Source organism: Opisthocomus hoazin, chromosome 18 (genome assembly GCF_030867145.1).
Source record: "Opisthocomus hoazin isolate bOpiHoa1 chromosome 18, bOpiHoa1.hap1, whole genome shotgun sequence".
Taxonomy (NCBI): domain Eukaryota; kingdom Metazoa; phylum Chordata; class Aves; order Opisthocomiformes; family Opisthocomidae; genus Opisthocomus; species Opisthocomus hoazin.
In genome coordinates, this window is record NC_134431.1 from 19,114,726 (window position 1) to 19,127,787 (window position 13,062).

Here is a 13,062-nt window from a genome sequence, read left to right on the forward strand (position 1 = left end):
ACTGAACTGTGAGGTGATAGAATTACTTTTCTAGCTAGAACTAAAGAAATACTGTTTTATATGTTTGGCTGTAGTTTACAAATATTCACTACTTCCTTTTTAAAACTTCTAAAACTTTTCCTTACATTTTAAAATCCTGCTGAAAGCTTACAGTTTGAAAAATCCTGTTTGAAAGCTTACAGAGTAATCAGAGCACGGAGGATTTGGGCTCCAGTGCCCGTAAAGGAAAACGTTCTCTGAATGTGGCCCATCAGCAGGAAGGACAGCGTAGTGGCCAATGTCGTTTACAAAATGCAGCCCCCCAGATGTCACGTGCCATGTCCCGGACCCCAGCAGTATTGGCAGTGCAGTGGCCGTGGTGTGGGGGGTGCCTTGCCGGGAGAATCCCACCCGACCCCAGCCGGGCCGCGGGGCTGGGGCTCGTCTCGCCCGCACCCATCCTGCTCCGTGGGCCGGGGGTCCTGACCCTGCGGCACGGCGAGGTGGGCGTCCCCCGCTGCGGGCTCTGCCACCGGGGCAGGTCCGGGGGCTCCGCAGGCAGGGGCCATCCCTCTCCCTCCCTGCGTGTCCTGGGGGGCTGCTGGGGCCGTACCCCCAAACCAGGAGCTCCTGCGGCTGCCGCCGTGCTCGTTTTTGCTTGCCCTCCTCCACTCCCGAACTCCCGGCGTGATTATCTGGCTGTCCGTGGAGTCCTGGGCGCGCTGGTCCCCCGGCCGGCGTCCGGGGAGATGCAGGGGGTGCGCAGCAGAGCCCCTCCGTCTCCCCCACGTTTTCCGTAGCCGCGGGGCTGCTGTCCCAGCCGGCGTCTCCCGGGGCCTCCTAACTCCAATGCACATTTCAATGCACTGAAGCAACTCGTGACGTTCCCCCTCGGTCCCTCTGCTCCCCTCCCTCTGCTGCTCACTACAGCCTGCAGAGCCTCGAAATAACGTGGTGCAGACCGCGGGCCGAGCCTCTGCCCGCTGCCAGGCCCGCTCCCGCGGTGTCGTACAGCATCAGTGGGAAATGAGAGCTTCTCTCCTGGCTCCTTCTACCTCTCTGAAACTTGGGGACCCCCTTGCACCCCCCTCACGGGTGGTGGGGGAGGGCAGCTTCCCTGGAGGAGGGAGCTTCCCATTTTCCACTCTTCTTGGCTTTCCACCCCATCCCCAGGTTCTGGGGACCATCTTCTCCTGGGGACCATCTTCTCCGGTCCCCATCCCAAGGCTGCACCCGGGAACGGGCAGGAAGGGGAGCCCAGGTGCTTCAAAGGCTTCTTTTCCGTGACCCTGCCCCGAGGTTACTCGTTAGTCTGCCCGCAGGGGCTCGTTCTCCAGCGAGCCCGGCGCGGGGCCATGGCCGTCCCCCCCGCCATCGGTCCCCGGGCCGTTGGTGTGGTTCTACGCGGGACTAACGTGCAGCCGCCGCTCCGTGGCATCTCCCATTTCGTACTCCAGGTCTCACATCCTTCCCTGTCCCATCAAGAGAAAAATAAATAGAAGAGGAAAAAAAAAAAAAAAAAAGGACTTGAGGAAAGTAAACAAAGATAAAAGAGGAACGAGCGTTGTCTCGGCATGAAGCGTACTTGATAAGGATTGTAGTAGACACGTCTTCCTTGAAATGTTTTTCCCTGTAAGAGCTGCCTTTTATTATGTGTTTATAAAAATGTAAGGAGAGGTAGATCTCAGAAATGCCTTTTTAATACTTTTTAAAGGTTTTTAACTCTCCCTGGTGCTATTTTTTTAGATTAAGGGTTTTTTGATGTTGAAAGTCTTGCGGGTTTTTATACAATCTGTTTAAAATAAAACACGTGTATTGTTTTCTTGCCCGCATCTCGTACGCGTTCTGCCGGGAGCACTGCGCCTCGCCCGCGCAGTCGGGCCGGCTGCCGTGGGGGGAGGAGCGGGGACCCGCGCCCCGGCGCGCCGTGCGTCGCCCTCCAGTGACAGCCCGCGTCGCCTGGGCCGTCTCCGGACGAGGAGGGGCTGCGCCGAGCGGGGAGCCCGCCGGCCCCAGCGCAGCGGGCCCGGCCGAGGCGGGGCGCGGGGCTCGGGCCTGGCCGGGCGCGGTGAGGCCTGAGGCGCCCCCGGCGCCACCGCGCCCTCGGGCCGCACCCGCGAGCCAGCCCGCCGGCACGCGGGAGCCCGTCACTGTGGGCGGGGCTACCGTCACTGTGGGCGGGGCTACCGGCACCGCCAATCGCAGGCAAGCCAGCGGGCGGGGCGAGCGGGGCCGCGCCGTAGCAACGCGGCGGGTTTCCCCGCCCCCTAGCAACCGCACGCCCCCCCCTTCTCCCCGCGCGGCTCTCTCCGGCCCGAGCCGCCGAGCGGCGCTCGCTCGCAGCCGCCGTGACGTCAGCGCGTAGCGTGCGAGTGACGTAGTCCCGGGCAGGCGGGCGGGGCCGGTTTGAACGCGGAGGAGACGGGGCGAGAGCGGGGCAGGTAACGGGCCGGGCCGCCGGCGGCCGGACCAGACCGGACCGGGAGAGGCGGGCCGGGGGTGCGGGGGGCGGCCGGGCCGGGCTGGGCAGGGCCGGGCCGGGCCGGGCGGGGCCGCGCCGCGCCGCGCCGGGCGGCGCCCGCGGGCTGTGAGGAGACCGGCGTGAGGCCTGCAGGGCCGGGCCGAGCCTGCCCCGGGCGCGGGGTGCCGCGGGCCCCGGCAGAGCGGAGCGGGGTGAAGGGGGGGGGAGGCGCGGCTTGGGCGGCGGGGGCGCGGACCGTGGCCCACCCGTGGCGGGGGCGTGCGGCCCCGCCCGGCCCTGCCCGGCGGCAGCTGCAGCGGGGCTCCGCGGCCGGGCGGCGAGCGCGGCGGCTCCGCTTTGTGCCGGCGGGGCTGGGCCGGGCGGGGCCCGGCCGCCCACCCGCGCTGTCTGCCCCGAGAGGCGCCGCGGTCGCCCAGGCAGTGTCCCTGCCGTCGGCGCGGCCGGCGGGGTGAGCGGAGCGGGGCGAGCGGCTCGCCGCGGCGGCCATTCCCTTCCTCGGCGTTCCCCTGTGGGCGCCTCCGCGTTCGTCTGCCTGCAGAACGCCGCAGCCCTGTCCCCTGCAGCTCTGCCGGAGTGGGGTCCTGGCAGCTGCCAGCAGCAGGGCTGCCTCGCCTTTCCTGCGCCTCGGCATGTGCCGGGCTGGGCGACGAAGGCCCGGGAGGACGTGCCTGCGCTGCGGCCCCGGAGCGTGTCAGCCGGAGCCCTGGGAACGGGCAGCGTTGCCGTTTGTGGTACTTAACGCCTTTGGTTCTGTCTTTCAGAAAATGGCAGTTAATGTGTATTCTACTTCAGTGACCAGCGATAACTTGAGTCGACATGACATGCTGGCGTGGATCAACGAGTCCCTGCAGCTGACGCTGACGAAGATTGAACAGCTCTGCTCAGGTGAGGGGGTTCCGAGTCCGGTCTGCACCCGGGTTCTGTGGCGGTACAGCTGCGCTCAGTGATCCTCCGCGCTGGCCCTCTGTAGCTGCGCTGTTGGCTTCATTCCTGGCATGGACAGATTCATCGTCAGTGCTATAATCTGGTTGTGGTTAGAGATTTATTCAAGTGGTTGTTAATAATGGAAGCATAATGAAAAGGCGTATTCTTCTGACTCACTGCAGTGTAGATGCAATAAGAAGGAATGGGGTTAATGTGGAGGAAAGACTCTTCAGAAAGGGTGTTTTCCAGTGAGGAATTAAACATTTAATCTTGATGGATAGAGCAAGTCTTGGAACTGTAGTAACTAGCATAAACAAATGTGACTTCTTATAGAGGAAAACTACTGGGAGGTTTGGGAAGTGCCTAAAGATTCCGTCTAGGCAGAAGGAGCGGTGTGAGGAAGGCGTACGGGTCACTCCAGGGTTCACCTTCGGGACTTCACAGCTGGTGGTAGAGGAGCTCGTCGGTCTGTGTCACCCCGGCTCACTTTGGCTTGAGCTGACTTGAGCAAAGCTGAGCCTCGGATGGAGTTGTAGGCGGAAAAGGGGAAGTGATTGTGGTGCAGAAATGGAGTCGAGTCTCAGTGTGGGCAGGAGAGTGGGGGGGGGGAGAGGGGGGAGGCTTGCAGAAACAAATGAAAAATAATAGTCTGTGGAGTAAGAGCTGAAAAAACCCCAAGGTCAAAAATGCAGCCTAGGTGAAAAATGGTGATTGGGATAACTGCAACAGGCAGGTGAAAGGGACTTGGTGAACAGTGGAAGTGCAGCTCATACAGTGAGTTTGAGACGAGGTGTTGCTTGCAGAATGGGAGATGTGGAAATTTGAGCTAGAATGAAAGGAGGAATAAATGTAAAACAAGTTTGGGATGTCAGTGCAGCCTCCAGCTGAGACCGTGGAAGAAGCATTCACAAAGATTACAGAGAAGCAGGGGGCTTTACAGTTGACAGCTGACAAGTGTCTGTAGTGGCTTTTGTCTGGGGAGATGATGAGAAGAACTGTAAGATGAAGGAACTAAGATTCGCAACCACAGAAGTAAGGGAAATAAGCATTGTCCACTTTCAGATGGGCAGGTTAAAAACCTGGCAGGCGCAGTGTTGATTTGTGTGGCTGAGAAGTTCTGCTTAGAATTGGTGTGAGTCTTGAATGCTGCAAGAGCTCCGTCTCAAGGAGCGCGAGGAATTAATACTGGCTGTGCAGAATTTCAGCTCGCCTGTTTTCAGGAGAACGCTGAGAGCTGTTGATGTGGTATGTGCTGAGTAATGTCCTCTTCCTGTGTCTGCAAAAATGCTTCATGCCTCTGCAGGTACAGAGGTGGCTTTCGCTGTCTGTCGTAGTCATGTGAAAGCTGGAGCTTCCAAGCTGGCTTTGCTGCCTTTGGCACGGGCAGTAGTGACAGCAACAGGCTGAGGTTGCATAAATGCACAAAAGATGACCTTTGGCTTATGCTGCGATCGCGCTCTCTTTTGATTTTGTTTGAATCGGGCTTACTGCTCAGACTACCAATAGTTAGCAAAGCCCTGATTTCTGGCAAGTCATCAGTTCTTGGAGCTGGGCATTGGAGTTCTGCAGCAAGTGAACTCAGACAGTGGAGATCAAACAGCACCGGTGGATGAGCTGTGATGTTCTAATAGAAAGGGGGAGCCCCAAAGACCTGCAAAGTATCTTGATAGAGAGTGAACAGTATAGGACTCTCTGTTACCTGTGGCTGAGATGAATAGACTACTTAGGGCAGCACCGTGAAGTGTTTCCTCTTGGCCTTTCGCTGCCTGACAGAAGCTTGTCGTGTGGCTGTTGGGTGGCTTAGGTTAAGGATCCCGTTACTCTCCACTGATACTGGTGGGGGAATGATGCTCAGAATGGCACGCTTGTATTTTCAGCGGCAGGCAGTTGCAAATCATCACTGCAGGGTGAGGGTATAGTTTAAAAATACCTTCCTTTTCTTAAGATGTGTGTATGTTCTACAAAAGCTTTTTTTTTGAGGTGTTTGTCTAATCTTTGTGGCTGAACTGAATCCCTCTTTGCTCTTAGTACAGTAAGAGCTGAATTGAAGGGCATGAAGGATTTAAAATTAAGAGAAAGAAACACTGTCTCAGTTCTTTGATTAAGGCGTGATTTAAACATAATCCTGCTTAATTTGGCCTCTTACCTTTGAGGGTACCTTGAACTGTGTGTTGGTTCTCTTTGTGGTGAGCAAATGTATCGCTATTTTAATAATGATTAAATACAACTTTTAGAATGACTATTTTTCTAGTTTAGTTCTATTAGTGTTGATAAGAGGAGATTACATGCCTGTCGGACACATGGAACGTCTCAGATCTGTACCGATATCCATGAGGAAAGGAAAGTCAAATTGCTCATTGGATTTTTTTTCCCCTGTTGAAATTGTGGGGGCAGAGTTGCACTTCTTTATAATAGAGTTCAAGCCATAAGACCAAAAGTGTGGTTCTGCAGTTTGCTTAAACTTATTAACAGCCATGCTGCACCGAAGCAGGGGCCGGAAGGTTCCCGTTTTCTTGCCTTTGTCGTCTTTAAGGGACTGGTAGCTGAGGAATGAGTTGGGTCAGTTTGCTGATCTGACTGAAAAGTAGCTTACACAGACTGGTGAGCTGGCTTGATTCATCCTAGGATTTGTATTCTTTTTTTCTTTTGGCAGGTGCTGCCTACTGTCAGTTTATGGACATGCTCTTCCCAGGTTCTGTAGCGCTCAAGAAAGTCAAGTTTCAAGCGAAATTGGAGCACGAGTACATTCAAAACTTCAAGGTTCTACAAGCAGGTTTCAAACGAATGGGTGTTGACAAAGTAAGCTGGGTTGTAACTGATGCTCTGTGCTCTTAATGTCAAAGTAGGTGGAATGTACTTTCAAATTTAGAGCTGAATAAATCTGGGAACAGAGTTTGCTTCTGGTTTGTAAATCTCAAAACTTTTGTTTTTGATTTGCATTGGTGTCCTCACTTGATTTAGGACAATACCTGCTTTGCTCCAGCTAAGGTTAGGTTTCTAGTTCTTAATGAGGAGATGATTTTTTCCATTTTAATTCTGCGCAACTTATGTAGCACAGACTAATGCTGACATTTCTATGAGATAGTGTGCCTGAGCTCCCTGTTTGAACCATCTTTGTACCAGGTATGTTCCCGTAACCTACTGGTTTGATAGTCCTAAGGATTTCAAATTCCCCTCCGCAAGCATGTGTAACTTTAAGCTAGTGAAAATGAGATCTGCAAAAAACCTTTTTCAGACAGAACAATAGTTATGCTTCTGGAAGGTCATCGATCTGGGTGGTAGTTGCTGACAGCACGTCTAGCACGATGCAGAACATTTCTGTGTTAAAGCGTTTTCCCATCGTTAAGAAGGTGTCTCCTTCGGTGCTGGCTAGCAGCTGCCACCCGCGCTTGGTCGGTCTCCCGCGTGGGGGACGTAGCCTGGGCAGCCTGTCCTGAACTGGGCAGCCGGTCGTGCTGTCAGATGCCAAATGGTCACGTCATGGTAATGGCTGCTGGCCCCTGCCAGGTCATGGACTCTCAGCTCGTGGCCTACAGACAGGACTTCACAGTTTGCTGCACCTTTTTATTAGTCTTTAATCATGCTCCTCATCCCAGAGAAACTGTAATTGCAATCTGCTCAGAAGGCGATGTTTCAGTCTGGGAGCAGTTCCGTGTGTTCGCAGGTCAGCAGGCACGGTGGTGTTGGGCTGGCGGTTGGGCTTCGTGATCTGAGAGATCTTTTCCACCCTTAAAGATTCTGCGGTGCTGTGGAGTCGGTCAGCGGTTCAGGTTCCTGGAGCTAGCACGGAATGAGCCAGCTTCAAACTTAGAGGAGCTTTGTGTTGAAGCTTGGTGTAGCAGAAACCTTGCTGCAGAACTATCTAAAATTATTTGGACAGGGAAAGCATGGGTAGTTTTTAACTCCAGTTATTAGCAAAAATCTTACTATTTGACATACAGTTTTGTTCAAGGAGGTTTTTCTCTAGATTGGACAAAGAATTATATTTGCATATCTTCCTGAGTGCACTAATTTTAAAACTTTATATGAAGAGAGGTTCTTTACCCTTAATACGAGTTTGACTTTTTTTTTTTTCTTTTCTTCCCCCCTCTCCAGATAATTCCTGTGGACAAATTAGTGAAAGGGAAATTTCAGGACAACTTTGAATTTGTTCAGTGGTTCAAAAAATTTTTTGATGCAAACTATGACGGGAAGGAGTATGATCCTGTTGCTGCTCGACAAGGCCAAGAGACAGTAGCACCAAACCTTGTTGCTCCAGTTGTGAACAAACCCAAGAAATCTCTCAGTTCTAGCAGTGCAGGTAGAGAAAATAGTTAAAATATTATCTAGACCATTAAAAACTCTGGGGAAAATGAGGCTGGGTTGCTATGTAAAATCAGTGTGTGAAATTACAGTGTTTTGCATCTCGTTTCAGAGATGCTAGGCATCAAACACTGAGTCATCCTGTAGTACCCAGTTATCTGGAAGCTACAGAAAGAGCAATCTTCTCTAAGAGATAAAATGGCAAGGATTGGTGCCAACACGTGCCAAAAAAACAAACGGACACGTCACATGAAGTCAAGAAGAGTGAAGGAACGTAGCTTCAAACTCTTACTTGCTGAAGTGTGTTTGGAAGGGGACTAGTGCCTTGATAGGAGGGAGAAAGGTGTTCTGAGAGGAACTAACGCTGAATTAATCTCGCAGCCCCACAGAGGCCCATTGTTACGCAGAGGACCGCAGGAACTCCCAAAGCTGGTTCGGGAATGGTCAAAAAGGCGGCAGGAGATGAGGAGTCGGCAGGATTGATTGAGCAGGTGTGTTGACCAAAACGGCCCTGTCTGCTTTGCAGGTCTGCATGTGGATTTTTTTGGTTTTTAATAGCACGAAATGACTGGGTCAGGCAGATGGAAGAAAATGATCTGAATCTAGTAAGCTTGTTTAAAATCCCTTAATCAGAAGCCTTCATTATAATGGTCTTGCTCTCCTGATAGGAGCGAAACCCCGTATGCAGTACATGAGTACCCAGACATTTAAACCTAGCATGTGCCATATCACACATAGCACTGTTTTTAACTGTTTCCACAGCTGTGTTGCAGCTATTGCAGCATTCCAACGGAGCTATGAGCAGCTGCTGCTTCACTGAAATGCTGACTGTCATACAACTGAGACTGCCCTCGGTGTGAGAGCTGTCTTGAAAGAATGTGTTAGGCAGAACTGCAGGCAGTTAGCACTCTACCTATTTTGTGTAATAATGCTTTCGAATTTCCAAGTGGTGTTGCATGTGTTGGACTGGGTGTTTGTTGTGGCAATAACATTACAATTTGAGAAACAGACCTTCTCCTCCTCTCACAGTCCCCCTTCCCCCACCCCGTCTTGGTTACTTCTGAAGTGCTTTGCATATCAACAGCCTTCTGAGAACTATGGGGACCCTGCCTTTGGAACAGATACTGCTGAATTCTGTCTTTGGTGGATAAATGATTATTGATGCCCTTTGGCAGATCAATGTATTGAAACTTACTGTTGAAGATCTGGAGAAGGAGAGAGACTTCTACTTTGGCAAATTGAGGAACATTGAATTGATCTGCCAGGAGAATGAAGGGGAGAATGATCCAGTGTTGCAGAGGATTGTGGAAATTCTTTATGCCACAGATGTAAGTAATCTGGTATAAGTTGTACTGCAGAGTTCCTCCCTTCCCTTGTAATTGGAAGCTGGTTTGCTTTCCAGGACTCCCTCCATTTCTACTTTTTTTTTTTTCCCCCTTTAGGTTTATGGCCTAGCTTTTTGCTGTAATAAAGGAACAGATAACATAATTATAGTCAGGCAGCAAACAAAATTAGCCCTTCATGAAGAGTATGTAAGAAATAGATCAAAGATGAGGCAAAGAACTCTTCTGGTAATATATCTTGACACTGTAAATGGTGACTTAAGGGTGTCTATTCTAAGTAAAAACAAGGAAGAAAAAAAAAGAGCGTACAGAGTAGCTAGGAACTGGTTTGATGTGAGATTTTCATTAAAGCACTTGTTTTATTCCCCTTCAGGAAGGCTTTGTGATACCTGACGAAGGAGCACCGCAGGAGGAACAAGAAGAGTATTAACAGACCACATACTGTACCAGCAGAGCAGCAGCATCAGAATTCTTTGCCCCAGATCGTGTGCTTAACTGTAAAATACTCCACTTTATTCTTAGAGGACTCACTGGTTTCTTTTCATAAGCAAAAAAGTACCTCTTCTTAAAGTGCACTTTGCGGAAGTTTCACTTTTTACAGTGGGTTTGAGTTAGGAGCTCGCTCTCACTTCGTAGCAGAGCAGTATTCACATCTAGGCGGTATATTTAGGGAGCAAGAGGCTGAATATTTGGAACTTGTTGCAGAGTGGTTTGCTGGTAAAACACTGGTTTGTGGGAAGACTCTTTTTGTTTCTAAGGTGGTCTGTAGTAGAGAAATTAAAGACTCTGACTCACAGAAAGATTGAGTTAATGTGAAATTGCAGCACAGAAATTATAATAAAATGCCTTAAGAGTATTTAAAATATGCTTCCATATGCCAAATTGAAGTAATGTGACAGGAGATTTTATGTGCTTTGTATTGGGGTAGACGCTCGTTGAACTCCGTTCACTGCTGTCGGAGAGGCCTTGCATGGCAATCTCGCTGTGTCAGCAAGTGCTCAGAAAGGGGCTATTAAAACAAAACGCCATTCCTATGTAAAGCTGCTTACTACGTGATTAGTTCTCGATGAAATGGGCCTTAACGTTGCCTGTCACAAGATTAGAGGGAGTATGAACAGCTGAGACACATAAATTACCTTGAAGAGTGCTAAAGCCTTTTCTATGGCATTGTGGCTAATGACTTTGCCAAAATGTACTGTGTTTTCTGTAAGAAAAACAAAATAAAAAACCAAAACAACAAAAAAAGCAAAGGGCATCCAGTCTCACTGCCTAAAATGTTCTTCAGAAGTAATTTTCTTTCCTGGCTCTTGTTTCTGTTTGTGCGGTTTCTTTTTATCTTTGCTTTTATACTTTTTGGTCTCTCACTTGTTCTTTTCCCTTTCCCATCCCAAGGAACGCTGATCAAGTCCAGTAGTTGTAACAGGACTTGCACTGTGCAGCTATCTTAGGATGAAAGCGAATTGAGCACTTGAGGATGATGATTTTTCTCCTTTTTTTTTTTTTTCTCTTTCAAACCAGGGCTTATCTAATAATAATACTTGCCAGTTCCGTAGTCTTCTGGGGTAAAAACTAAAAGATGCTGGCTAACAGAGCTAATGTTATTGCAGAAAATACAGTACTGAGACTAACTTAAATATTAATATTTAAAGTACTTTCCTTATCTGTCCTTTTCTGCTATCATGCCCCTCATTACTGTTGTGTTTGGCAAGATCCTGCAAGACTTCTGATCCCCCTTCACTACTGAGATTGATCAGTCCTGTTGTGCTTGTACTCATTTGTTTCTGGTGGTAGCTTGTCCTGAAATGTGTGTAGGAGAGCATCTTATGGTAATTGTTGTGTAGTGCATGAATCTTTGTGAAATTCAGAGAAAAACCCAAATTCAGTGAATGCCAAAAATGCAAGTATCTAGCCATTGTTTAAAATTGCAGTGGTGCTATTTCTCTTGTGGCCTTCTAGACTTTTGTTGCCCTAAAACTCCATTTGACTGAGGAAACCATATTTGACTTGGATTTTTCTTGACAGGGTTTTTCTATTTTAAGCAGTTTCTAAATAAAGTTCTGTATTTCAAGAGTGTCATGTCTGCTGGAGTCTCTCATGCTTTCAGATATGATTAGGCAAAGCTGAAGTTTGTGATAGTTTTTGTGATGAAGCTTGCAGAACTTGGGAGATCAGCTTTTATTCTCCAGTCCTAGTGGCAGTCGTTGCTGACTTGAGTAGCGGTGATGTTGAAACTCCTTGGAGTGTGCTGGGGGAAACTGGAGTTTTGGGTTGGGTGGGGTTTTTTCCCCTTCCCACAAGTGGATGCAAAGTGAGTGTATTGCTGGCTTCCTCCTCCCAACGGTGTGAGAATGGGCTGTGTAACAGCAGTGCTGTCGCATGACTTAAGAGTGCTTAAAGTGTTTTAACTGCTAAAACAGTGGTTATTAGTTATAAACAAAGAAGCTGTTAATTGCATCTGTCAGCAGTCTCTATGAGCAGATTGACTGTAAACATAGTTGATTTGTTTCATTTGAAGTCTGTTTCAGAGAGGAGCTTAAATGTTACGGTCACAGATGTGTGCACAGACCTTCATCTCCAGAGAAGTGCTTACGTGATGTGTCGAACCCTGAAGGTGGAAGCGTTCCCTGCAGGCCTTCCCTGTTGTGCTGGAGAACACCCTCCCTGCCTCCGCAGGGCTCTGTGGGTACCTTATGCTGCAGAGCAGGCATTGCTGGCACTGCCTACGGGCGTTGGCCTACAGAAGGGCAGATGTAGAACGGGTGTGTTGATGCACATAAAATCTTCTCTACCATTACTTACTTGCTTTGAGGTCGGAAGCATATTTTTTCGACTCTAAATATTCCATTATTCCAGCAACTCAGAGCAATAGATGGCAATGGCATGTGGCTGAATTGGAAGAGGACTTGGTGGGTGTCTGCTCTTTGCAGTCCAGTTGTGCGCCGGAGCCTGGCTGCTTCCAAGTCTCTTTAACAAGATTGCATGTGCGGAACCGTGCAGCACCCAGCTCATCAGATGGGTTGTGTTAGGCTGGTTTTGATCTCTGCTAGCAAAGCAAGCAAATACCCTAAGAATGCTGAGTCGGACGTACTGCTAGTGCACCTTGTGAGGCTGTTGAATGTGTGGACCTGTTGGACGTGCATTGTAAAATTAAGTTGCAGCTGAGTCTTGGAAGTCAAATGCTGCTCAGAGTTCCAGTTGCTTAAGTCACTTCTTTGCTACCAAGATGAGTTAGAAATAGAATGGGGACAAACTCATGTAGTCAGCTTATGACTACGTTGTAGATACCTTGGCACAATCTGTTTTTCTAATGTCCTTTTTGGGGAGAAAATAACAACAGTAAGCCCAACTCAAACCCATAGACCTAACGTGGCTACTCTGTTACGCTGGTACAGTATATGCTGTTAAATGTTAAACGCTCACCTGCCGGAACAGCTCCGATAGCATCCAACCTTGCTTAGTATCTTAGTTCTAGCAGGTATTTGAAAAATGAACAGAATGGAAGAAGCAAAAGCTCCCATCTCCTTTCTGTACCAACATGTCTTACTTGCAGGTGGACTTGTGGATGTTTTTTTAACTTTTATTGTTCAATTTTTAAAAAATTCCTGGTTTGCAATGACAATTCTTACTGTAACTGTTAAAAGCCTTCAAATAAAGGCCAAAAACGTGCTGTTCTATCATATCACTATTTAATGTGACTGCTTGAGCGCTCGGTTGTCTTCTGGTGCCATGTCGAATGTCCGTTCACAGGAACGTGCGTGTCCTTCAGGAGTGGGAGCTTTGCTTTCTTTGGACATCCTTCGAAGGAGAAGCCTGGAGTCTGCTTCTCACAAGAGAAAGATCTTCTTGGCGAGTCGGTGTGTCAAGCCCATGAGGCCTGTGCTGTGGATTTCAAGCTAGCCTGGTGGTACGCAGCCCGTGCCTCTCCGTTTCCACACTAGTGCAAGAAATAGAGGGGTAAGGGTATGGGCTCTTCTTGCAGGGGCTGCAGGCTGCTGGCAGAGAGAGGAGCGTGCGTCAGGGCACCCGCGCTTT

General features: G+C 49.5%; 1 protein-coding gene across 1 annotated transcript; it reads left to right on the forward strand.

Moving 5' to 3' along the window:
• The first annotated feature begins 2,337 nt into the window (after nucleotides 1-2,337).
• Nucleotides 2,338-12,704, forward strand: MAPRE1 (microtubule associated protein RP/EB family member 1). The gene is made up of 7 exons (XM_075438389.1): nucleotides 2,338-2,420; nucleotides 3,223-3,346; nucleotides 6,039-6,184; nucleotides 7,481-7,685; nucleotides 8,069-8,178; nucleotides 8,863-9,015; nucleotides 9,404-12,704. The coding sequence occupies exons 2-7, from the start codon at nucleotides 3,226-3,228 to the stop codon at nucleotides 9,458-9,460; spliced, it is 792 nt and encodes a 263-aa protein (XP_075294504.1). The 5' UTR covers nucleotides 2,338-2,420; nucleotides 3,223-3,225; the 3' UTR covers nucleotides 9,461-12,704.
• Nucleotides 12,705-13,062: the final 358 nt, after the last annotated feature.

What these genes read in the sequence shown, in the direction of transcription:
- MAPRE1 (XM_075438389.1), top strand. Translation starts at nt 3,226, where the DNA reads ATGGCAGTTAATGTGTATTCTACTTCAGTGACCAGCGATAACTTGAGT. An exon ending in AACGAATGGGTGTTGACAAA is followed by an intron (nt 6,185 to 7,480) that starts GTAAGCTGGGTT and finishes CCCCCTCTCCAG; the next exon opens with ATAATTCCTGTGGACAAATT. An exon ending in TCTCAGTTCTAGCAGTGCAG is followed by an intron (nt 7,686 to 8,068) that starts GTAGAGAAAATA and finishes TTAATCTCGCAG; the next exon opens with CCCCACAGAGGCCCATTGTT.